The 26,599-nt window shown below is 39.7% G+C and overlaps 1 protein-coding gene across 3 annotated transcripts in view; it reads right to left on the reverse strand.

The window, feature by feature from the left end:
* Positions 1-696: 696 nt before the first annotated feature.
* SEC14L1 (SEC14 like lipid binding 1) overlaps positions 697-26,599 on the reverse strand; it is a 43,593-nt gene continuing 17,690 nt past the window's right edge. For 2 of the 3 annotated variants that reach the window (XM_030014899.1, XM_030014900.2), the window contains exons 3-17: positions 19,112-19,261; positions 18,890-19,021; positions 16,637-16,765; positions 16,148-16,382; positions 15,302-15,411; positions 14,271-14,460; positions 11,201-11,289; positions 10,176-10,246; positions 8,363-8,534; positions 7,916-8,050; positions 6,022-6,156; positions 5,324-5,575; positions 4,093-4,271; positions 3,438-3,539; positions 697-1,263 (exon numbers count right to left, since the gene is read on the reverse strand). In XM_030014899.1, the coding sequence (XP_029870759.1) occupies positions 1,248-1,263; positions 3,438-3,539; positions 4,093-4,271; positions 5,324-5,575; positions 6,022-6,156; positions 7,916-8,050; positions 8,363-8,534; positions 10,176-10,246; positions 11,201-11,289; positions 14,271-14,460; positions 15,302-15,411; positions 16,148-16,382; positions 16,637-16,765; positions 18,890-19,021; positions 19,112-19,261 (2,097 nt within the window). In that variant the 3' untranslated portion in view covers positions 697-1,247. Of the gene's footprint in view, positions 3,540-4,092; positions 4,272-5,323; positions 5,576-6,021; positions 6,157-7,915; positions 8,051-8,362; positions 8,535-10,175; positions 10,247-11,200; positions 11,290-14,270; positions 14,461-15,301; positions 15,412-16,147; positions 16,383-16,636; positions 16,766-18,889; positions 19,022-19,111; positions 19,262-26,599 lie in introns of all 3 variants that reach the window. The other variant, XM_041123654.1, reaches the window with a different exon arrangement.

The raw sequence follows: 26,599 nt of genomic DNA on the forward strand, positions 1-26,599 counted from the left end.
CTAGGGACACAGTCAGCCGTTTATTCTGCCAGAAAGCCTATGGCAGGGCCACTGGATAAGAAGAAATAAGCAGGTGGAAAAAGAAAACAGTTATTGCACTTGCTAGTTCAGGCAGCCAGACACATTTCAGCCTGCACAGGGGCAAATGAGAGACATTTATCTGTACCCTTGCTGAGCTAAGCTTGCCAGTGCAAACCTCTTGGATAACACACATAATACACTCCACAAGGGATGCTGCTGCAATCAGCTGAACTGCTGAGGTTGAAGCTCCCTTTCAAACTGTGATAAAAGAGTATAACATCATCATATAATCCATAAAAGCAACCATTTTCTTTTTAGGGCTACCTAAAGACTTTTTCAGCACAGTATTTTGTTCCTTTTGTGTATTCAGAGACTAGTAAAAAACCCTGTGTAACGTACTATGGGGAAGATAGGATTTTGTTATGCGACAGGGAAGTGCCCAGCAGAAGCTGTTTTCCTTCTAAACTCACATTTCCTCATCCCTTGTACCTGCTCAGGTTTCTACTCCCCAAAACAGAGTGCTTTGCTGGAACTTCTCCACAGTGGCAGAGAGCTGAAGTGCCTCCTGTATCCCCCAGAACAGCACTGCCCAGAGCAGCTCTGGCAGACTTGAATTCAGCACATAAAATAACCTGAAAGCTTTGCATCAGGTGAATGAAATGAAGAGGCTGACCCTTTTTTCCAAACAGTTCACATTTATTGATAACAATAAAAAAATCTTTTAAAGACTATCTGTATTTTATTACCAAGAATGAGGTATTATGTATACAAAACATTTACAGAATTTGATATGTAGTTCATGAGTACAGACAGGAAAGTGCAGAAGGACACTGATAACAGGAAAAAAAGCCAACAGAAGACTCATCAGGTGAGAGTAGGAAGAGCAATAATATCGCACAAAGAAAGACCAGGGTATGGGAAATTAATTAGTCAGACTGCAGTGATCAAGTCATATTGCCACAGCACTTTGCTTAGAGGAGGATTAACTATTGTTTTTCTGGAATTTGATCTCCCCAGCTGTTTGTGCTGTCATGTGCTTTGAGCTCTAAAAGATGTGTTAAGATTAACAGAGGAGAAACCCAAAGTGCCACTTTTGAGCCAGCTCAAGTGAAAAACAAAATACAGATCTTCAGACTTGAAAAGTGACTGCAACTCAAAAAGGTCTACAAAGCCAGACACCTCTGGACAGATGTGGAGTGTCGAATGAAGCAGTTTCTTTACAGTTGTCAGCAAAATCGCCATCTGAGAGAGAGAGAGAGAGATAGAGAGAGAGAGAAAGAAAGAAAGGGGACCATCTTCAACCCTTACAGCCTGGTACATGGCAAGCGGCATTTGCAAAAAGCCATGAGTGTCATTAAGCTAACCTCACTGTGTGTCCTGCTGCACTAGCTCCCCTGCGCCTGGGAATACTGGTTCCTGCATGTCAAGAATCAAACCACCTCTCCAGCAAGCTAGGTTCCTCCTAAGCAGACAGCTATACGAGCAGCCTGAGCACCACAGCATGTGGTTGTCTGCTGTGCAGACACTGGGTGGGGAGCTGCTTGACACCAAAGCGGTGGCCTGTCTCACACAACAGCACACTTTGGCAGCCTAAGTGACAGTCTAACCTCCGTCTTCAATTTCTAAGTCCAAAAAAGACAAAATAGACCAGTTTGGTGCAGCTTAAGGAGACTGGCCTCTTAGCACCTCTAAATCTCTTACTAAAATACTTCTGCGTCAGCTCTGTCTGCCACATTCCATAGCCAGAATTGGTCTGCAGGAGAGGTGCTCTTAGTTAGAGGTTAGTAGCCTGCCTCTCAGAAGCTTTGCAGTCATAAAAAAAAAAAGACTGATTTATACTGAGTTCAGAACCAGCTTTCCTCAGGCAGGGCATCCAGTATCTTAAGGGAGTTCAGCTTTGAAAGTGCAACACCTCTGCAAGCTCCTCTACCACTTACCCACAACAGCGCTGCCTCCCCAAGACTTAATAGAGCCTACCCAGCTTTCTAGTAGGGACTGCAGCCAGCACAGTAACTCCTTCTGCCTGGATGGATAGTTTAGCTCTAAGAAGGTGAGGAAAGACCAAGCAGAGTCTAACTATGCAAATCCTGCTGTATTTCAGACTGAAATCTTTGCTCCACTGCCAGGTATGGTCTGTGGTTGTCTGCTGACAGCCCTTTGCCCAGCACTTCAGTCTTTTGTGCCTTTTGCTGTGTGTGGGAAGGGGCTCGAAGTGGAAGAATACCTGAACAGACTTTAACAAAAAGATTCAAGTAGGATTGCTTGGGCCTGGGTAGAATAGGCACAAAATGGAAAATGGCAGTTCACCACTGGCAGTAGCAGTAGTGAAAATGGTCAAGCAGGCACTGCTTAGAACATCTACTGTATCACTTAAGAGTGAAGATCCCTGTGCTCCCTGCCTACACTAAAGCTTCTGCTGCTCAGAACTGAAGCACTCTATTTCTGACATGCACAGGGAAGGATAGGAGGCAAGAGGGATTGAAAAGTGCACAGGAAGGACGTAAGCCATGCCTCCTTTAGACTGATTTAAGAAGCAATCTTAAGCTCTGCATAAATTCCCGATAAGAACAGAGTCTCAGTAAAATCAATTCACAGGGAGTATACCAAGGAAGTGGAGTGAAGCTCCAGCAGAGCTGGGAACAAATCCTCAGACCAATTCTGGATCAGCCCAGTGTGACACAGTGAGGGAGAGCCTGCTCTCTGCCTCTCTCTCTCCGCAGTGCTTCAAGTGCAAATCCAAGGAAAGAATGAATTGCTTCAACCCATCAAGACCCAGAGCTCATGTTCCCCAAAAATGTGCTCATACAAAAGGTATTAGTGTTTACAGCCTGGCCACAGCTCTGTGGGCATGCTTCGAAAAAAGTGGACTCACAAAGTCAAATATCCAGCAACTGCTTTTCTTTGTCTCGGACATCACTTAGTGGCAATGGGAGAACAGTTTGCAGCACTGGAAGATCACAGGGGATTTCTTAAGATGGCAAGGAAATGTCCTGACAGGAGACTTGCAGTTGATCTCTAATGCACTACAGAGCATTTTTGGTAGGGTTTTTCTCTTTTTTGCTTTTTAACATTTACACAATTAAAAAAAAAGTTATTCTTAACTGATGTACTGGTTATTTTTCCTTTCAATGAGAGCCCTTGTGTTCAGAGTTAGGATTTGTGCAAGCACACTTGCAAAAATATTTATGGCTGAGTTAGGAAAAAGAGTTAAAGTTAAGAGACAAGCTGTTGGATCTAACAAGGACCAAAACTACTAAGTTTAAAATTCAAACAGCTACTTTACTATCTATAAAAGGCTTTTGTGGGGTGGGGTTTTTTTGCGCAATTGCCAGTTGAATATGCTGTATTGCAGTCAGCTGCCACAGGCGAGGGTCCAGCCATCTCATCCATTTGCTTTTCATCTGTTGTGGCACTACCTGGAAATCATGGAGCTGGAATGGGACTGGCTAGAAGAGGTGGTGGCAGCACTGAGCTGGGAGAATCCACTGTGGCTTGATTCAAGGCTGGTCATAGATCCCCTGCAATAAAAAACAAAGTAGTTTTAAGCTTCAGAACATAAAAAGATTTTGATTTCTGCTATGTATCTATATTGTACTTGCTTTTTGTTCAGTGTGCAAACAAGTAACAGTTTTGTGCAGATACTTTTCTGCCTCACCACATAAAATAATGGGGACACCGAACACCACCTTGCAAAAACAGATGTTCAGAAACTGAGAACTGGTTTCAGTCAATTACATCAACTAGCAGGCAACTGAACTGACTCAATTCCATTTTGAGTTGCACCCATTTCTACAGGACAACCTGCCAAGCGCAACAACTCGCACAACACTTTCAAAACAAAGTGACTAGCGATGATTACAGTGAGATAACTGATTAACCCCTTTTACACATTAATTGCCCCCAGTGCCAGTCCTGGTTGATTTTGTTTGTTTGTTTGGGTTTTCTGAGGCCTAAGAAAACACAAGTCCTCACAATTTACTTGTATTTAAGTGAACTTGACACTGGCTTGATCATCCGAGTATCAGAAATGTTTGACATCAGCTGACCTTCACAAACCTCAGCCAGACGTACCTGAAATCTTCAGATCCTATTACTTCTGTATAGTACATCACTTTACATTTGTGAGAGGAGACCTGTAGAGATGCTAACACATCATCCACACGAGGCAGGCTGGTTGTAGCACAGGCAGGCATGCTATGAAATTTCCACTGGAGAATATAGAAGCCAGGCCACCTGGTCACATGTGATCCCTGGAAGCAGCCAAAGTAAAATTAAAAATTAACTTTGTTAACACAAAGATTTGTAGGCTTGAAATTTCTTTTCCAAGCTTAGAAAAACTGCCTACATGCTCATAATTTTTCCCCAATGCCAGTTTATTTCAGCTCCTCAGCCAACTGGCAGTGCTGGTCAACTCTCCCCACACAGCATGCTTATAAAAGTTATGATAGAATGCCAGCAGTTCCTCCTGCTTTCTGACAGTGTCAAGGGGTTAGGATTTAAATATACTGAAAGGACAAAGTTCTTGTTTAAAACAATATCCATTTTTTCCATTTATATTCATTAACAGCTGTCCTTTGAGACTGTGAAAAGAACAGTCAAGGCTCCTGCCTCACTGAAAGAGAAAGTACAGTTTCAAGAGGTCACTGCCCATATTTCCAGTTTAACACTTCCAATTAGATGACTTAAGGAGCTCCTTTTTCAAAGGCTGTTCAACTCTTATTTCAAGTCAAAAGGAACAGCAGTGGCAGAGCGTGATTATAAACATGCTGCATGTAATTTCAAACTTGATAATTAAAGGATAGGTTGCAAATGCCATAAAAAAACCCGTTCAGGAACCCTGGCTGTTAAGGAGCTCCTTAACATGCCTGTTAGAGGGACAAACACACAGAAGCTCAGTCTTAATTTCCAGACTTCTCTCATTACTGAGGTAAGACACTATGATATTCTTCAAACATAGACTGTTTGCTTCAGAAAATAATGGTCAAAATTACAGCACAAAGCATGTCTTGCTACTTTCTGGATGTGCACTTCGTTCTAGGTAGCTTCCGTGTATTCCTTGCCAATCAATCCTTGCCAGTCACTATTGGACTGATGCAACCTCCCCTCACAGCAGATCCCATGTAAATACTATCCTCATTCCCTGCAGCACGCAGCTAGGAACATAAGCTGAAACATCGGCCAAAAGCAAGCAGACAGTCTGGAGCTGAATCACCACTCGGTCATCAATAACAATTGTGAATTAGAACATGTAGTTTTGGAGCTAGCCTCCATCTGCTCCCACACGAGGATTCGGCCGTCTTACCTGCACACTCTCCCCTTCTTTGCAGATAAGAGGAGACTCCACCATACTGTAATCACGACCCAATTGCCAGACTTTGTCTATCAACTGCACGTTGTTCCCACCAGGAGATGTAATACTGTGAGCTCCCAGAGAGTCCTTTTTAGGAGGCTGTGGGGCTCTCTTGGAATGAAAGATGTTAAAAACAATGTCGCCCTTGCACACATCAAAATCCCATGTGATCACAGATGAGGCATCCACAATCTGAATGAGAACCTGAGACAGAAAAGTCATATTAGACAATAGCAATTTGCTTAGTAAAGACAAGCTCCTACCAGAAAAGAAGACAAAGAACAGAGCTCTTGGTTGCTGGGCTTAGTTTTGACTATTAAAAAGGCATTGTAGATATAAATAATCTCATGATGGAGTGTCTATTTTAACACATGACTTTCAGAAGCTCTCAAGTAGCTTCTGAGTATATTGTTTGTCTTTGCTTAGAAGGATTTGGCTTTCAACAGAATGAAAAACAGTGGCAATAAGATGATACCAGGAAGGGTCACAAACTTCAGCTACTAAAACATCATCATGCACCACAACTACAGAAGAACAAGGTGGAACCATGGCAACTAAGTAACCAAGTTCTAAATCATTTTCAGTCCAAGAGACAGAGTCTAGAGCAGAAGGTTGAGATGAAAGAAAAGAAGGGTAGACTACAACCGTACCTCATGCGGAGCTCCTTTGAAGACACTTGCAGACTGGTAGATTGTTTCAGTCCAAAGCTTTATGTCTTCGTTTTCCAACTCTTCTGCTGTCCGGTAGAGGGACTTGGGAACCAGCCCACCCTCTGGTACTTCACACTAAAAGCATAACAGCCATTAAAAAGTATCCCCTCTGTACATCCACACCCTGTCATGCTCTCTGCCTGCTAGCTTCAGAAACAAAACCCCACATTCAGCAAGTACTCTAAGAATGAGATATGAACTGAGTTTGAAAGTAATTTTATAGCTTGTACATCACACATACACAAATTTATTTTACGATGATCTGTTTTAGGTGATTTTTCAGAATTAGACACCAGAGGAACAGATCTTGTATACAGACAGCAGCCACCACCACAGAAAATGAATATAGTTATCACTCATACCGCCCTATACTGAAGAAAGATGTGAGCCACTTAAGAATCCTGAGGAAAGTGGGAATAGCAACTCAGTCTAAAAAAATATAGCCTACAGAGACCTGAAAGAACTGGGGTAGCTAAATTTAAGGGCAAAGGATGGTGGGGTGATACAGTAAGTTTCCAAACAGGTGAAAGGATATTGCAGTCAGGAAGGTAACAGTTTTGAAGTTACGACTGTCTTGACAGCTCAGTACTGGAACTGATTACACAACTTTCCTAAGCAATCTTCTTTTTTAAAAAGTCTCTAGTAATGAAGTTGGACAACTATCTGATCAGGAATAGCTTCCATAGAAACCTATGAGGTAGTAGAAGTGTTTGATAACTGAATTACAACAGAGAATTGAAAGGATCTTTGAGAAGTCATTTTTGTTCAGATATCCAGAAGTAAAGAAGAAGAGAAAGAGACTCTATCATTCTCTGTGACCAGCAGGAAGTATTGTAGCAATTTGCTTTCTGGTAACATTCACTTCTGCTTATGTAAGCAGCAGATTTTGCCAGCTTCTCAAGCTCCAAGTTAGATAGCACAAATTCCGTCCACTGAAAGCTACTCCTGCAGCAAAAAGCAGCCCACTGAAGACAAACACATGCTCTACTCTCAATGTGTCCAACCGTACTTCATTATCATTTGAAACTGTATTTGAACAGACCTAGATGAATTTTCAAAAATGGTACAGAAATTAACCTAGAAACTGTACAGGGGCTTAAAAAGCAAGCCTAAGATGGTATTTTAACACAGCTGAGTTCAGGAAAAAAAAAATCATCTAAGTGTTACTGTGACAGAGGATCCAGCAAATGCCCGAATTGCACTCCTACACCTCAGTCACACCAGTGAGCCTGCATTGTCAAAAACATTACAGACAAAACAAAGCTTACAGTATCGTTGAGATGTTAAAATGACAGTTTCAATCGACACCCATAGTCTAGGCAGAAGACAGCTATTAAGGCACATGACAAGGGACTGAGAAATTACAGAATCCTGCAGTAAAACAATTTTTTTGGTTTGTTGTGGGTCAATGCGCTAGGAGACCTGGCTGTTTGTTAAGCTCTGCTAGCAGATGTGCTACATATTTCCTTGGACTCCTTATGGTATGTTAGTTCTTTTAGGTGACACAGACTCTTATGATTAGCTGATGGTGACAGCTCTTGCTCAGTGCGGTGCTACCATGTCTGCTTGAACTTGACAGGTAAAGAGACTACAGCTTTTAACCATGCTTGGCTATTTTCATAAGTTATTTGATATTCATTGCAGAGAAGTATTGTACTTTTCAAAGTGGATCCAGAAGAAAACACTAAGCCTGGAATCCTACATCATAGCCCCTGCCCCCAAACTACGTTAGGAATCATTCTGTGTTTCTAGGTTCCTTTGTTTAGAGCGGTGGAGAGGAAAAATAAAAAAATACCACAAATAAGTTGCTATATGCACTAGTTTATATTCATACCATGCACTCTCCACCAAGAAAATCAGGGATAATTTCTTTATCGATGTAATCCAGCAGTCCCCCAGGACCCTGGTAGTCATTTCCAGCATAAATAAGGAATTTCTTTCTAGTGTTGTCATCAATGAATGGACTAACCTACAAACAAAGAAAAACAGTACAGATCAGGCTCCCACACTTTTCTCAAGTCAATTTTGAAGGAATCAGTTTGATTGCATTGTTACCGTCTGTTACGCAAAGTTCACACTACAAAGAAGCTAAATTAACCAACTACGTAAGCAAGTTCTTAGGTAGTGTTTTTTAATCCATTCCAGGAATCCTGTAAAAGAGATGTTTCCAAATGTTAACATTTCCTGCTTATAAAGCCTGATCCCTAAAGTGGTTTTACAAACTGCAAGTGTGTAGCAGTGTACAGAGCAGGCTGAGGAATACCCGGAATTACAAACATACCAGTGTCCAAAGAACTGGGAATACTCGAGGTGCTCTTAGAATAAGAAGACGACCCAAAGTCTCAGGATAATTAGCTTCGACCACCTCAATGATTCTTAGCAATGCTTTGACACCAGGTCTCCATAAATGCCGCATATTCAAGCCTTCTAGATCTACTAGACAGGTCCAAGAGCTAAATTTGAGAAAGACAAAAATAAAAAGAAAAATCTCAATAGCATCAAAATTCTCCTTTCTTATGCAAGTGTCTAATGTACTGAAATGTGTGGACTCCACTGCATGTTTTGGTTTCTTCTATTTTACCTCCTTGCTTTGTGCTACCTATTGACACTGGAGTTTCAGTTCCTTAGTACAGAAATGTCTTAAGAGTGTGCCAAGCACGGTTACACAGTATGTGCAATGATCACTTTGGACATCATGCGTCTTCTCCCACAGACATTTCAGACTCCAGGTGAAGGTTAATACGAAGCCAAAAAAGATCCTGTCAACAGCCAGCTCAAATGTTAAACCATTGCTTTTACTGGGAAATCAATTAAGTGGCCAAGCTGCTGCTATGAAGCAATTTAACATTCATGGTGCAGATTTCCTACTAACACAGTACAGTAACAGTGCCATTACATGTCAAAGCTAATTCTGTTGTCAGATCTCAGGGAGGGAAGCTTTTTCTATAGGAAGAGCTATGTTCTTAATACTAAATACTGAGCTTCAGCATATGCTTTAGTTACTTTCCAAGTTCAGGTCTTGCCCTGGGCATGAATTCAAGATTTACAGCTGTGCTGCACCAGCTAGCATCCATTAAATTATGCATAAGGCTTCTATGAAACAGCTAACACTTCTTTGTTTCACTTTAAATGTTTAATATGTAGTCCTTTAGGATTACTTCTACAAATGAAGATCCAGTAGGGCAACACAATTTCAGAGTTACACCCATGAAACCCATCTCTTGGATGTGACCTCCGACTGAGAGCTAGGACAGCTAGTTCTTTTACAGGGCAAAGATAAGCAGACATACCACCCATCCCTGAACCTTTACAGATTAAAGGAAGGAGTCAGAAATTGAAAAGAGTCCAAGAAACATTGTTTCTTTTCAGGGCCAGTCCTGCATTCATTCCACTCCCTTAAATCCATTTTTGCAGTTAACACTTTCCTAAGTGACCCCTACAGTGACTTAAAAGATGGGATAACAAGTATTTTTGACTGAACTTCATATGAAGTCATGCCAGTACTTGGAAAACTAGACTTCAGGTTTCACAGGAGCCTCATGACCTTGCCTTGGATCAAGAGCTGAGTAACTGCGTATAATAAATGCAGAACGCAAACAAGAACTGAATGTAATGAGCCTTGGTATGGACTATGGATGAACAAATAACATGAAAATAATACCTGAAACTACTGGAAAGGTTATCCATGATATTATCATGGCTTGATTTTTTTGGCAGCCTGTACCAACGTCCGTCTACAAAATCCCCCAGAAACAGAAATGGGAGTTAGGCTGCATCGTTTTGCAGACATCCAACAATAGAAGAGAGTAGAAGCATAACACCTACCATGTAGAACTGTTATGGCATGACACAGAGACTGCTAGAGCAGGTGTTGTGTTTCCTTTAGGCTTGACCATGCAGATTCACTCTAGCAGTAATTGTGGAGGCTCTCAGTTAGCTGTAACTGTGCTTCTATCTGCACATGAGACATACAGCCTACCCTTGGCTTGTTCCATTTAATAAGCTTTGCTCAGCAGCATCACATTGCCTGATGTTCCCCCATGCACACCATGAAACCAGGTAATTCCCAAAGAGCAGATCCACTTGTATTTTACCTTATTGGCCTGCCAAATACTTTGGTATTCTCCTCGCACCGCCTCAATCCTTCTTCATTTATTGAAAGAACCTGTAGAAGAAAACATGTTGTTTAGAGAAGACGGTCTTAAACTCAGTAGATGAGATAAAGAAAAAAGATGTTTACATCCAAAGACTAATTAAAACTACAAGCTCAAACCAGCATAAACTTTTTTTTCCAAAGAATGAACTAGAGATCACTGCATTTACCCCATTGGTTGATCTTGTTGAAAAATAAACATGCCTTTCCATAAAAGCAGTAAAATATAAACAAGATCCTCCCAAAAACTGAGTCCCAGGAGTGATACAGACAAGAAGCTTCCCGAAACTTCTGCTCCTTTAAGCACTGATTTCCTCTTTACTCAGAAATTAAAGCCCCTTTTTAAGTCAAAGAACGTAACCTTGAAACAGAACTAGGGCAAAGAAACAAAATTTAGTATGTGGCTGGAAATGCCACTGGAAGAGAAAAAGTAAAATCCAGCCCCTTCTTCTAGTGGTTACTATGACCATGACTGTCATTAGTAGGAGTCAAAAAAAATTACTGCAAACCTGGAATTCTGCCAGCTTTCTGCCTGGAAACTGAGCAGATCCACAATAACACAGTCTGAATGATGCCTTTAGAGAAGGCAAAATTACAGGCAAGTACTTTTTCTTTAAAAACAAATTATTCTTATCCTTGAATACAGGCTTGACAAAATATGAACATGGCATTTTCTCTTCTGTACAAATGCAGAGACTTGAAGCACTGCACAAACTGCAGAAGAATGAGAAAATGCTAACCCCTAACTACAGGAGCTGCCAAGAACTACGCCTTTCCGCCATCAGTTTGCAGTTGGAAAGAATGCAGAAGATCAGCTACCAGGAGCTTTCAGATGTATTCAAACCAGAAACAGACGGCCAAAGAGTACATCAAAATATCCAGAGTGATGAATGTTCTGGCAGAGGAGGAAATTTCTAAATGAAAATATCACATTGTTAGCAACTTGCTGGCTCCAAAAATACTTACATATCGAAGCAAGGCCTCTTCCCCAAGAGCTCGCACTAAGCCTTTGGTATCCATCTGTCCCAATCTCAGCACATACAGCGGGCGACCATCTGAATAATGACAACAAACAGATCAGCATAACCTTTTATTTTTACAACAATAGACAATTTGAGCAAGCTAGTTTTGTGCTAAAAATCCCAATGGAAACAAGCCATAATCAATTCAAACTTTGTTGTACAGCTGGAAAAGGGAAAACCTGGAGCAGATGGCAATATAAACTTTACCCTGTCCAGCTACACCAAAAGATTGCCTGTAAATGAACTGCAAAAGTTTAATGGACACATCGTGATGCAAAAATAGCTCCCCTATTTGCAAGGAAAGGTCTAAGGAATTCAACATGTACACTGGTACACAGAAGATATTGGTATACACAGTTAAAGACACAGGACTATAATTAGCTTCCAGGACAGCTAAGATACAGGAAAAACTTTAGTCCATTAGCATAACTAAAGAGTTGCAATGAAGGCTGTAAGCCTTCTATCACACATGACAATACTGCTCTGGATAGCTTACAGCAACATTTTTGGAAAAGTAGCTACCTTGAGTTCTGGACGAAACAAAGTGTTAACCCAGAGACTTGCTTTCTGCAGTATTTGCTGAAGTCACACCTTTCAGCTATGTCATTACATACTATGCGGAACTGGCACACAGCCTCACTTATGCAGGTTAAGCCTGGTGAGAACTGACTCTGTTCCAGAGATCAGCTTCATACGGACCCTCTGGATTCAAAGCGCTGCCTTTTCACGGTCATCTTGTTGCATACTGGGGCATCCTGATACTATCCAGGATACAAAAGCATTAAGCTTAACAACTGCATTGGCTGAATTTGAGAATCAAAGCTTGCATTTCTGGCTCTTCACAATAGGAGCTAGTTGTCCAAAACAGCTTCCATCCTCCTGTGAGGATGTGATGAAGCTGTGATGCATTTTTTTTAAGCTTTGCTCCATCTATTCTAGTACACAAACTAAATAACCACCAACTTGTAAAACTGAATATGCTGGGACACACAAAAAAAAAAGCTTTCTACATAAAAATCTCCCTGAAGTCTTGTTGTCTGTTTAGCTTTACTTCCCTACAACAACTGCAGAGAGGTACCAAATTATCATTAAGTCCTTTGGGACACAAGGAAAGAAACTGTCAAGATATGCTATTAAAAAACACCAAACAACCAAAACTGCAGAGTCAAGGCACATTATTTATTTGGCAGACACTACCCCCATGAAAGTTCACAGTATGTTGTATTTTATCAGGTGGTCTAAAAGAAAATGTTATTTTAAGATCAGCACACACTTATCTTGGAATGTACTGTTTAGCTTTTGAAACACTAAACAAAAAGTGCTATTAAGCTTCATAGCAGGTCTACCTCCCTCACAGATGCACATGTATCCAAAACCAAACTCATAGCTTACTAACCCTGGTCCACCCAAATGACACATGAAGGAAAGTCTCAGCTGACAGTGCTGTATTATCACTGTATATTTTATATTCCATTAGAGCTTTGTGATTTAAAAACCCATTTGATTTGAATTCCTGTCAAAATAAAAGCCACTCAGATGTATAGAAAACTGTGCTAATTGCAAGCCAAAATAATAACTTTTATTCTTTTGCACTAATAGCTCATTCTAGACAACACATTTCATAATCACTGCTGCCTTTGCTTTAGCACTAAAAGCTATACAGAACTCAGCTAGCTTAAGTTTGGCACATTTAGCATACGTAGGAGGAAAGGAGCAATACGAGAAAAGAGGGTTTAAAAAAAGAACCTACCACTAAAATTTTAAATTATAGAGAATTGCTCAGCTTTGAAATACCGTTTCCATTATTGACAAACCCATGCTTTATTTGTGGACATGCTGCAAAAGAGATCAAAGGAACTGGAGGGGAAGATAGCGGGGCATGAAGTTCACCACAAGACTGAAGAACTTCAGAAAAACATTAAAACAATCCTTTGATGCATTCTGCACCTTTCTACTCACTGGCAGGACCCAGTTATGTGCTATTGACAGAGGAAGTCTTTGCAAAGTAAAGACAAGGAACTGACAGAAAGGGAGAACTTATTTGCAGGTCTTTTTCCCTACAATCTTTACAAGCATATTCTCATTTTCCATTTTCTCAGTTTGAGGCTTGTCAAGCCCAAAGCAGCAGGGGAGAGCCACTCAAGCTCTTCAGCTTTACAGTGATTAAACTTCTGCTGTGTCCTCCCTGTCTCCTGGCCACTACTGCTGACAGCATCCTGTCCTGTTTCATATGCTTCTTGTAACAGGAAGAGCTAGCAGAAACAACGGTGCCTAGTAGGGAAAAGACTAAATCAGAACACAGATAGCTCACAGTAAGAGATCATTTCCTTATCTAAAGAGCCCAGCTTGCCTCAAGCAACAAATCCCAAAACGTTTCATTTCTATGTATGTATTAGCAACAAGATCAGTGCATGATAAAGCAAGCGGAGGGATAGGGGAGTGTCAGGCATAGTTTTAAACACAGGCAGTGTTTTAAAGATCTGGCCATATATCACCACACAAAGGGAATTCAGCCAAATCTTCTTCCCTCCTTAAATAAACCTGCTCTATTTGATGTTTTGCAACATCCCACTTATCATTAAGCTGATTGTAATGCCAAATAAGTATTCATTTATGCCATCAGCAGACTTATACAACATCAGAAATAAGTTGATTAGAAAGAAGTACTTATTTACAAACACCTTTTAATCACTGAAAGAGAATACTCAGCATTTGCTTAACACCCTTCTAAGCATCTCAGAGCACTACAGAAATGCAATTAGTAGGTTTTTTAAGCTACTGGCAAAACAGAGGTCTTTAGAGCGTTAAATATGTCAGTATTAGTCAGAAAGATTAGGACCTGGGAGTCTGCCTCCACCGAATAAGGAGCTGGCAACATCAATTTAAATGCATTTAGTACATAACAACTGAGAAGTTCTAACGATCTTTCCAGTCACCTCTAGTTTAGAGGGACAACTATCACCTTTAATTCAGAACATAAAAAGGCTATTCAGTATCCACCCTATAGAGCATACCTTTGTCATGGTGATGCCAGCCTCCTGCATAGTAATCTTGAAGTACTTGAGGAGGGTTCCAGGTGTCTAGAATATAGTCTACCTGGTGCTGCTTACGCCATGTCAGCGACTGGCAAAGGATCTCTCTTGCTTTATCAATGTTGAAGTCCCGAGCACGCAGGAATCTTAAAATGTGCTCATCCTTTGGGATCTATTAAAAAAAAAAAAAAAACAAAAAAACAAAAAAACAAACTAAAAAAACTCCACAAACCCAATTTTGTATCCAAGGTTTGAAACAAGAACAAAAAAAACCCAACAGAAGCTGAAAAACGTGCAGCCCTGCACCAATCCAAGAGGATGGTATGTAACGCTGGAAGTTACTCAAGCAAATCAGTCTTTGTTTGCAACAAAAACATGAGCCCTGTCAGGTACTGCAGCTACCTTCACATAAGGGATATAAAAATTTCATGAACTCTAACATAATTATTTACACCTGTATGACCATACTAAGTCAGTCCAATTTAAATGAATCTAGGGACAAAACACAGACTGTATTTCATTGCTAAGTACACAGACTGTATTTCATTGCTAAGTAAAAGGAAGCTGAGACACACATGCAAATCACAAGCCACTGGAAAACCCCCAGCCTTGCTATCAGTGATTTAACTGGCCACATTGCTTCCCCTTCAGTACTGCACTTAGGGTCATAGATTTGAGAATATGATGTTTGGCCAAAACAAACAAATGTAAAAATAAGGTATTGTAGAACCAGGCAGACTTACAAAACCAATGTTATTCCCCTGTGCTGGTTTTACTGACATTCTGAGAGGCAGTCACGCTAATCATTTAAGCACCTCAGCTGGCAAAGTCAGAGGGACAGTCACAATGAACTACTTCTATTGCCACTCTATAGACTTAATTTAGGTTTTGATCATGGAGGGCCACTTAACAGGAACAATTAGCCACAGGACATGTGGCATGATGTTTCATCAGGTCCACCTTGTATATCACACATTTGGAGATAGAGCCACAAGAGACCAACAGTAACTTACTTTGCCTTTGTGCGTCTCCTGGAGCCACTGTCTCAGTCGAATGAGGCAGCTTTCCTGCATTGGTGTCAAGTCACCCAGATATCGCTTGATGTAGTCTGCATCTAGCTTGTCTAAAAGGAGATGTACATGTGATTAGAGTGGTCCTGAACTGACCTAGTCAAGGTAGCAAGGGATCTTAAATGCTGATATCTCAAGCTTAGAAGCAGCTGCTCTGTTCTGTGCAGTCAGAATTGAATAGAGTTTCTTTAAATCAATGAAAAGATGAGTAAGGCAATATACACAGACATCTTAATGGTAAACCAAGAAGATTAATTCTCCTTCTGCAACTAAGAGGAGTAAACCCAGACATTTACAAAAGCATTTTGCCAGTATATTCAGATTTGTCAATTCATAGCATCATAGGGCTTGCTGCTTCTGGAAGTACTTAGAGAAGCTTTGATCTAAATCTCCCAGTGCAAGAATTCTCCCCAATTCCCTTATTAACAGGGGAAGGAAGATACTACAGAAGACTGTGTCCAGGGAAGCTTCAGCCCTTTCCTCCCTGTTATTCCTACAGTTATACCCACCCCTGAATTTCAGGGCAAGAAGTATGCCATTCATTTGCAACGTAATGATCAGCAAAGAATTTTTCCACTCATATCTGATCTTCATTTACTAAAAAGATCATCCCATAACAGCTATCCAAGCTATCCCACAAGTTACTGCTTTGCAAGCCTGCAATTTAACATTGTATGTTACCAAACAAAGAGCCAATGTGAAGATTTTTGGCTGCCCATGAGAAGCAGCACAGTGCTGAGAGCCTCTCCAGTACAAAGAACCCCACTAAAACAAGTCAGACCACCATACCATCAGGCGTTCCTGCTGTGGGCTCTGAGGGGCTGCTTGAAGTGTTGAGAATCTCCTTATTGTTCAAGCCCTCCTTTGTGGCAGAGTCTGGTATATTAATAGCAGGTGAAACAGGACGTCTTGCATGGGATGTACTGCTCTCCAATTTACATGCAACAGGAGGAGTCCAACGAGGAACAAAAGTTATTCCTTCTTCCTCCAGTTGCTTCAGGTAGTATTCTATTATTTCTTTCCCCTTCAAAAAGGAAAATTTATTTCAGCTACTAAAACCACTCATTTAGATACAGAAAGGGTTGGGCTGAAAACCCAGTAAGTGGCCAGACCTCTCTAAAGATTCCACTTGAAAATACAGACCTACACACACATGCTGCCCCAGGCTAAAGAGTAAACAGCCCAGCTTTTTGAGCAGAGCAGCCTGTTACTTAGCAGCAGCTACATTGTCTTTTGGTAACTTGGATCCAGGCACCTCCTTCATGACTGCAAGCTCACCTTTTTAATATTGCTGGTGTACTGCTTCATGGCAATCTTTTCCACTGTGCTTTCAAAACCAAAAAAAGATTTTATATCCAGACTTGCTGACTGTTCAAAACAGGTCCAGTCTTCATTGTCAGGATGAACCTATTAGTTAAAAGGAGGTCATGCAGCTTAGTTACCCATTTAGTGTTTTTTTTTTTCCTCACAATATTTGAAATGACTGTTTCTCGTTTTACAGGTTTACATAGTCAAAAACATTCAAGCGGAATCTGCAGTCTTTTGCTTCATTTGCAAAACACAGTTTGGAAAAGGTAACACTAAAGAACAAAAAGCTGAGAAGCCCTCCTATAGTCCCATGGCTAGCACAGCACTTTCTTGTTAAGAAAAAAAGAAAGGAGAGGGTGGAGAAATACTAGTGCACCAGCCAAGAGCCAAAGGACTAGCACATTTATACAATTAACACTATCTCATTCTAGATATGGGCTGTGACTGTAGTGTATCTGTGGAATAGGGTAAAATACTCCACAACAAACTTGCTGCTGCTGCAGGTTAGGCTGATAGACCAAGGCCAGATAGCTTGAGGACTGCAGCAGGTACAGCGTAAGCATTTCCAAGCACTGTAGTCTAGACATGTTTGCAACAGACATACTGCAATAAATCGTTCCCTCATTGACCTATGAAGTACCTTAGTATTTTGTAGATTTAAAACTATTTTACTTTGTTCTCCTATGATAATGCTACAGAAAGAAGCGTAAACAACTCATTTGGTTGACAGCTGAATAAGCTATCTTAAAGCACTCCCAACTTTCTTCTTAGCTTTCATCTTAGTTTGCTGAGAGATGATCCTGAAACAGAGATGTTACTGCTTACAGTTGGACTCAGTCTCAAAGGTCTTTTCCAACCTAAATGATTCTATGATTGATGATGATCCTCTGAAGGAAAGCCATTTTCTAAACTCTCTTCAGCTAAAAAAAGACTTGTCTAAGAAATTTCCAGGCTGGGCTCTGAATTTCTAGCTATACAAACATCAGAGAAGGCTGGATTTCTGGGCATGCAAGTGTCCTGATGCCTTAAGGTTCCCCTCCCCCTCAAAACATGCTTAAATTGACTGGGAACAGTATCAACACTTTACAACAAGACAACAAACAAGAAAAAAACCACATTTCCCTTCATTTGCTTCTTCTGCATTAGGGAATGGAGGTTAGAAGAATAGCTTGTACAGCTTAAATAAGTACAAATCATCATCATAACATTTAAGAATCTTCCTGTCCTTCCATAAATTCAATTATAAAATAACTTTAATAGGAATGAATTAAAAACAGTTTATTCTTGAATTAGAATTCTGGTTTTGTATTTACCTATTAATTTCTTGATTGAGTAGAGCAAGGGCAAGGAGAAGTGTTGTGTTTTGTACGTATTTACCACATGCACTTTCCTGTATAGCGCTTCCCCTGTTTAAACAGAGCTTTCACAGAAAAGTTGCAGGTGGAAAAGTATTTTTAAATGTACACTGGAAATAATTGCAGAAATAATAATAATAAAAAAATCAGATAATAATGCCAAGTGGGTTTGACATCCAGTGACCTTTTAGCCATGGTTCTGTACACAACAGAAAATGTTATCACCTGCACATAAAAAGAATGCTACAATACAAATAAATCGGTTTCATTTGCTAGCTTTGGTTTGACCTTTAACATCCATTTGAAGTTTTACTGCTATATACATGTGCTGTATAATGCTCACACGCTTAGCTAAGCCATTCAGAAAAAAAAATGACCAGAGCATAGCACTAAGCATGCCACCGGAATCCTTTGTATCAGAAAACATCTGCACTGAAGACCAAGAACAATGGAAAGAATTAGGTTAAAACATAGCTGACTCAATGAACATTTGTCTGAGCTGAGCAGAAGGCAAATAAGCTACGTTGAACTTTCCTTTAACAGTTCTGTCAGGGTATCATCAACCTCACCAAGTCCCACACTGCTATTACAGACCGCAGATTTGCCTAAACAGAGCTGTCAAACACAGCAAATTATGTTGTGTTCTGCTCTGAGAAGATGCTCAAGCAAGAGGGTGCCAAAATTGTTTCAGTTCTTCAAGCAAGTGTGTTACATTTAACACTAACAACAATTATCACTCATGGCAACGTGTTGGTTATTTTTTCTAGCAAGGCAAAAGCCAAGAACAACCCAACTTCTGTTTATGAGTCCTGAAATCTAAACACTGTCTTCATTCCATCTGTAGCACCACCAAGAGCCTGTTACTCACTGTGTAACAGCAGTGTTCGTTAATAATGACTCTATTAGAGAAGGTTTCATTGTAGGCTTCTATATGCAAAGTCCTTTCTCGTCTGTTCAAAGAATTCTTCTGGACAAAGTAGACATAATCCACTCCTGCAATCTGAGGAAGATGACATAGATTCTGTTAAGATACGATATTCATGTGAAAGGATACATAAAAGTATAAAACAGGCACTTCAAACCTAATCACCTTTTTCAATAGCCGTGGTGCATCTATATCCAGCTTACAGCGCCGTTCAATCACATGGATAGCTTCATCCTCACTCTTGTATTCATTTACAGTGTCACTGGCTACAAACATAGGGATCAGAGGACATGTAGGAAACCTCCTCTCATATGCCTATAAAGATGGAAAGAAAAGAAAACAAACTATCATCACAATTAATTCCTGAGGGTGTGCATAGGGTTCCTTCATTGCCATCACCAGCATTTTGAGGCATAACACCCTTCATAGCTTTTGTATAAAGGATTGAGCCTTCCTAGAGTCCACATTATAGCTGAAAAAGTCACAGTGCATTCCAAATAATCCATTTATTAATATGTTCCTAATATAGCCCTTTCCAGGTAAAACAATTTTTAAGACACATGAAATACCCCATTTCTCCCCTCCCTCCACAAAGGAAATTGTTCATTATGTACAATGACAATCCTCTTGTCAGCAATAACAGGAAAATAAGACCCTCTAGTTCTAAAATACCACAAGACAAAACAATTATGTGTTGGACTAAAAAACCCCACATGCTAATTATCAGTGTTTCACCAAGCTGTCTAGAGGGTTTTCCATACAGCTCCCAAAGGTCTAATAAAAACATTCCAAAACCTATTTCTTAAGCTAATAGAGCTCTCAAGCTCCCTGTGCACAGAGTATTCATAATGATTTCACCACACAGTTTATCAGCTTACAGTTTTGTCCAACAACATAAAATCTTTGAAATACAATAGGGCCACTTCATACTTCTGAAAATTTAAACTTTTTGCAATAATGCAGAGCTAGCAATAGCTTTGATTCTTGTTAAAGAATACAGTCATGGAAGTAAGTTCAACTCTTCAATACTTGACACACTCAGAGAAGATGGTATTAAATCAGATGCACTCAGAAAGGATAGTTAGGAATCTGGGATCAGTAAAACAGGTAAGAGGAAAATGGGAGTCATCCCCATTAGTAAACTTGTTGAATTTTGGTTTTAGAACCACTGTGGCTGGAGAATACAACAGAACTGTGGGGGGGGTTCCCCCCTTTCTTTCATAGTCACCAGTGTACCTCCTCTTATCTTTGACTTTAACTCATGGAGTAGCACTAAAGTAACTAATTCTTTAGCCTTCTTTCCACATTCTGAATTCTTTCATGTCGCTATTATCAGAACCTATTTGGCTTTGGTAAAAAGGTAGGATTTGCAAGGTGTACCAGTGCAGAAGAAAACTTCAGTAACATAAATAAAGTAAATCTGAGATCAGAACATGAAACAATTCTTTAAAAGAGCTAAAATATTCACTCTGTCCTTTTAGATGATTTTAACTGCTCTGAATATAGCTGGGTTGCAGCACAGGAACAGCACCAACAGTGAGAGGGTGTGGAAGAAAATAAGCAGCAGCTGCAGAAAGTACGCAATGGTGGCACTGTAAGAGAAAAGGTCTCTTAATTCTCCCTTTATAAGAATTAAAATACTTAGTTTGTTACCAGTGTTCAAACATAGTTGAATGCAGTGTTACTGTGGTGACAGTGGTGCAATGCATTAAAACAGTGTCAGCTTTTTTCCATCATGCATTTTTTAAACCATTTTTGCAGCATGATTGTCCTGAGTTCATAAAGCCCCTCTGTAACGTACTAGAAGTACGTTAGTAGTAGAACCAGTAGAACCAGTGAGTGAGTGCATATGGTCCTTTTTTCGGACTTTTCATCTGGCACAGCTGGTTTTGTTTAAATTAAGAATAGAAATTTCTGGGTTCAGAGATGTGTGCACAATAGAAGTGACAGAGTATTAGTGTTGTAACACAATAGCAAGCAGTGGGAAAAAGCCTTTCACAGCTCCAAGAGAAAGAGAGGATGGGTCCTATTAATATGGTACACAAAGTTTCTTATTTCTTTTATGAGGTTGTTCTTGTTCTGGACAGAAGGCCGTACATTGTACAGTCATTCAAGAATATCTCAGCCCTCTCCCTGAATAAGTCTCAGCATTCTTTCTAAATTAATCCCTGTTTTAACTATGTTGTCTGTAGTTAAATGTCCTAAGTCAGAAGAAGAAAAGATTTCCAGAAGCAGCAGAATTGAAAAGTACTTCTGGTTTTCAGATTGCTTCATTTAATACTTCTATTTTGAGGACCGTACGTTACAACAATTATTTTATAGACAGGAGAGAAAGGGAACATTTTTCTCACTATTTTCCAAGTATTTTTACTTTTGGATCACAATGAATTTTCCCCATCTGAATAGCCTCCTCTATGCCAAGCCTTTGCAAGTATCATTCATTGCACATACTAATGCATTTCTCATCTTAGTCCTCAAAATGCTTCCCATTTGCTCTGTGAACACTTGCAAATTACAACATTACCTGCTCCTAAGTGTTTACTGAACTGTGAGCAAAAAAAAAAAAAAACCACCACCCAAGACAAATTTCTTGTTCTGAATGTGAAGACTGAATTGAATGTGTTCAATCTGGAAGAGAACAAAATAATTATCTGCCAAAAGCTGGCAAGCTCAATGCTTACAACAACAAAGTACTTGAAGGTTTCAAAGAGATTAACAGCAACACAGGATTCTTTCTCCCTAAAGAACATGCACACAGAGTATGGAAAACTGTTCACAGTCAATTTTATTGGGCTCTTAAATTAGTCTGGTTTTATTTCTTTATGTACTATTGCCAGTATGTTCTTGTAATGCATCGTTTCTCAGCACAGCCTTGTTCGAAAAAAAGTGATTATACTAAACCGTAGCCACATCAAAATATTCTATCTGATTTAAGCATAGCTGTCTCTTCCACATGTGGCAAACAGTTCTCTTTGACACTGCAGAGTAGGCAGGAAAAAGCTGCTAAAGACTATAGGACACAAAGAGCTCACTTCACCATGGACCAACAGCACAGGAAGAAAACCTGTAATTTGTGGTACAATACAATAAGAGACACAAGTCAAAGGAACACATGCATCACCAAGACTGGAGCTATTAAAAGAGCATGAGAAGATTAAAGAAAGATCAAACACTGCTGCTTCTTTTCTAATAATAGAATTGAATAGATTTTTCTGCATTACTGAGGTGTTTTGAACCAGAAATTTTGTCTCAACTCCGGCTTTGCAGACAGGAAATAACTGAACTGCATTATCCAACTTTCCTTTAATAGTCTGATAGAGCAGAGTGTATTATAAGATGCCACACGTTTGTCCTGTATGATAGGTCTCTCTTTACAAATAAAATGGTTAGATATTACACAGCTTTCTCTCAGGATTTCAGTTGTACTATACTGATACAATCACAAAAGACAATTAGTTCCTCAAAAGCAAAGCAGCTGCAATAATCCTAATGGACTCAATGCAAGAATGAAATGCTGTTGCTGTAGGACTAAATGCATCCAAGAAGGATGTTGCAATGATGTTACTTAATTTTACCCTTCTGTCACATCTAAAAAATACAGTGTGTGGAGATTCTGAATGTAACACAAGTAAAAAGCGCAGGCGTGCTCATCCTCAGAGCCTCTACAATTGGTGCTGGGCTTGACATGAAAAGTCGCAACACCTCTTTGGCTAAGGGAGACATCTATGTACAGAGCTTTCAAAAAAAATTATTTTAAGCCTGCAATTCTGTTGTTCCCTAATAATGTACTTTTACAATTTCCCACCAGCCTCTGGAACATTTGTGTACTCCAATACATTAGAAGCTGGCATTGTGCATCAAGAAAAACACAGTATGGCGAAGCAGCTTGAACTTCAAATTTAATGGGCTCATTATATAAACCCTTAACTTTCTTAATGCATGTTAACAGTAAGAACACTGACAAGCATAATTTCAACCAAAATAGCACTGTATTAAAGCTTCTTTTCCAGCTGCTTCCCTTAGCAACTCATGTTCAGAGTAGAGTCAAAATAACAGGATTTATTTTACTTTTATCTTTGCTAGTATTTCAGCTCTGTTTAAAGACATGAAAGCAATTCAAAAGTGAGACTATTTTAAACCCACTGCAGTCATTTTTCATACCCAAGGGAATTATATTTGCTGCCGCTGCACTTAGATTTTGGGATTCGAATATCAGCAATAATGGGATCCTTTCAAAATACCACCTTTAGAACAGCATTTAGGTATGACCCCAACCTAATTTTCAGGAGGACCAAAGACTGTTCTGGCTTTTTGCTTCTCAAACCGTGCCTAGGGCTAATAAAGTACCTTGCTAATAGGCATGTGCTCAGTCCTCAGTGGGGAAAGTCAGTCATTTATGCAAATAAGTTAGTCAGCTTCTCTGCCCAGATTAATATATTCCCAGTCCCCTGCCTTAAAGGATAGGGATTGTTCGGTATTTCCATTAGATGACTCAAAACTAACTTCTCTACTTAGAAGAAAAAAGATCTGACAAAACTTGCAAGCAATCTTACACTGTGCTGTTATTCTTATAGTAGCTGAATCCTCCAAACAGAACTTCTAACATGGTGAAGTAAGTAGGAATTTTAATCACCATTCAGAAAATGAAGCATATTGAGTGCTTTCTTAATACCATGCAACAAGCTGTTAAGATGTTTTATTTCTTTTTGATGTTTTCTGTTCAAAATTGCTAGAACAGTAACCTTCTAAGAGTAGCACAACATTCTCCAAGGCTACCTCAAAAGAACACATGAAGACATTCATCCTGGCACTCAAATCTCATCCGCTGCGCTTTGTGTGTGCCACACACAAACTTTAATTTCTGCCTGCAATACCTGACCACATTCGAGTACTAATCTGCAAGTGCATACCAACATTCACCATGCTTTCCTATCCACTTTGAGTATGTGGAATTTCTGAATTATTCATAAACACACAGGAAACAAGAGGGGTCACTCAAGCAGGATGCTGCCCTAGCTTGACAGGCTGCATTCCAGCAGCTTCATCATTCCTGCGTATCACTATACCTTCTTCCTCCCCCTGCATTAGAGCACTGTAGATCAATAGGAAAAACATTGACTCGTGGGAGGCCAACCAAGAGGTTTCAAATTCTTGGCAGCTGCATTTGGAAAGAAACAATTCTGGATTAACTCTCACAAATCAGCAAATACGTTCTCATCCCCCATATGCTGCTGTACATAGCTCTCTACCATTCCCTTTATAATACATACATACATTTAAAAATCATTATACTTCTATGAAGTAGTGTGTACCTCAGTGCCAGTGTATCTCATGGATGTTAGTTCATGTGTTAGTAATCAGCTTGGGAGCATGTGTATGGAAGAAAGCAGATGATTAGAGCAGATATACCTGAAAAAGCTTTACAAATAGTTTTTTGGTAAGGTAGCATTCCCAGGCACCAGGAAGGAGGAACATGAACTGGACTGCAGCTTGGGAAAGAAAACACATCTTTAACACACAGGTAGTCAACTATTTGGAAGGGAACATCTGTGAAGCCAGTTCTGGAAGGATGAACAGTCCTCTAAAAGGAGACCTTCACTGCTACAGGCCAGACCCCTGCTGCCATGCAAGCAGCACAGTTAAACTTTGCTATTTTTCAGTTCACTTCCCCCATCGGTATGGCTCTCTACAGCAGCCCTTGTTCAAAGTAGGCTTAAGTGGTTTTTTCTCCACTGTGTTTTCACTTCATTAAATGTTCTCATTTACAAAGAGAGAAGTTATTTTCTTATTGCTGGGAAACAAAGGCTGCTTGGCAGTGACTCAGTACTAAGAACTCACTCTCTCTGGAAAAGACCAAGAAGGCTTTAGTTACACAAGATGACAAATGAGACTTATGGGGACTACAGACAATCCACCCAGTACGAGAGAGGCAGATTCAAACCTATGAATGAATGGCTGTATATCATCTGAAACACAAAAATCTTCTATATGCACATTTCTGGTCCTTGACAAATATGAGGTAGTTTAACCAGCCTTATTTTTGACTTGTCTGTAAATCTCAGCCCAGTCTATGCCATCAAGATATGACTAGTCAGATTTTCAAAGTACTGGGATGATGGCCCACTGCACAACTGGTATTTGTAAAAGTGGATATTAGATGCAAGAGACCTTCCTTACTACTTTTCTTAACACTGTAGAGAACACTGACTTATTTTAAAAGGGGGAAAAAAAAATAAGAGACTTCAAGCCTTCCATTGCAATTTCTACTTAAAAAAAAAGCGTTTAAAAGATTCAAATTAGAACTAGAACACAATACGCTCCTCCAAAGCTTTTCCAGAAAGATTCACCAATGGTTAACCTGCTGGCTATCACAGCAAGATCAACAAACAAAATGTTTGCATAACAACTTATTGCTGAACTGGATTTAAGCGATGAGAAAGTACATCACGAAATACCTTGTGTGGAAGCCCTTTGTCTGAATTAAAAATGATAATCCTTCACCTGAATGAGAGCTGCTTCAAAGATTTTAAGAATCAAGACAAATTAAGCAGGCAGCAAGCACCCATTAAAAAGGAAGGCCCCGTGTTCCATCTTGTTTTGTTAAAAAAAGAAACTAAATCCCAATACCCCACATTTAAATATACATTAATTTTGGAACAGGAAACACTGTTCCACTCTATGAAGAGCAGAATTTCACTGAAGACAGGAAAAATCCAGCCTTTACAAACTGAGCTGTACTTGAGAAGGGTGTGAATAGCAGAGAAGAACTGGCAGAACATTCAATCTGACAGCCATGCAGATGGCTCTGAGGGGACAGCTGCATCATGTGGTGGGATGTATTCCGGTGAATCTCTTAAAATGAGAACTGACTGACATTCACCTGGCAAATGTGAGTAGCCCCTTACCCTAAGCTACAGGCAAAAAAAATGTACAACTCTCCTTTCTCCCCATCACACTTTACTACACTGGCAACTGCATCCTGATCTTATTTTACTTTGTCTCTCTTCTATCCTCCCTCCATTACAGTCCAAAAGCATTTTACCCTGTTGTGGCACAAGTCACTCAGGAACAGGATATACTGTCTTCACCCTCTGTTCCCTGGTACAAGATGAAATTTGGCCTCTTAAGTACAATGACTATTAAGTATATCCAAGATAAAATAAATAACCTTTCTATAAGTTACACAGAAAAAAATCAATAGGACAAGTCAATATCAGTAAGACAAGCATTCTGCTTCATTTTAGAGGCTAAAAAGTTCTTGTTTACTATATAAGTGTAAAAAGTGCTGTTGACCTAGGACTTTCTGATTAAATGATCATTAGTGTATTAAGAGTATAAGCATACAGCACTGGGAACAAGCAGTGCCTGCACTGTTCACATACAGTGTACTAAAGCAAAGCATTCCGAAGTAATTGCCCCAAATGGCCCAACTGCTTCTACTTTGCAGGAATACATCCCAGCTTTAAAGTTTCAAAATGATGAAGTTAGTCTAAAATTTTCGTAAAGGGGGCTGTTAAAGTTTTATATAATTATGCATCAAATCCTTTGACTACAATGGCTTTTTAGTTTTTGAAGTTCTATTTTTTGTGTTTTTTAAATATAGACCACACAAATACACATTATTATACAAATTATAAGACAAGTACTGACAAG

Source organism: Aquila chrysaetos, chromosome 5, assembly GCF_900496995.4.
Source record: "Aquila chrysaetos chrysaetos chromosome 5, bAquChr1.4, whole genome shotgun sequence".
NCBI classification, from domain to species: Eukaryota; Metazoa; Chordata; class Aves; order Accipitriformes; family Accipitridae; genus Aquila; species Aquila chrysaetos.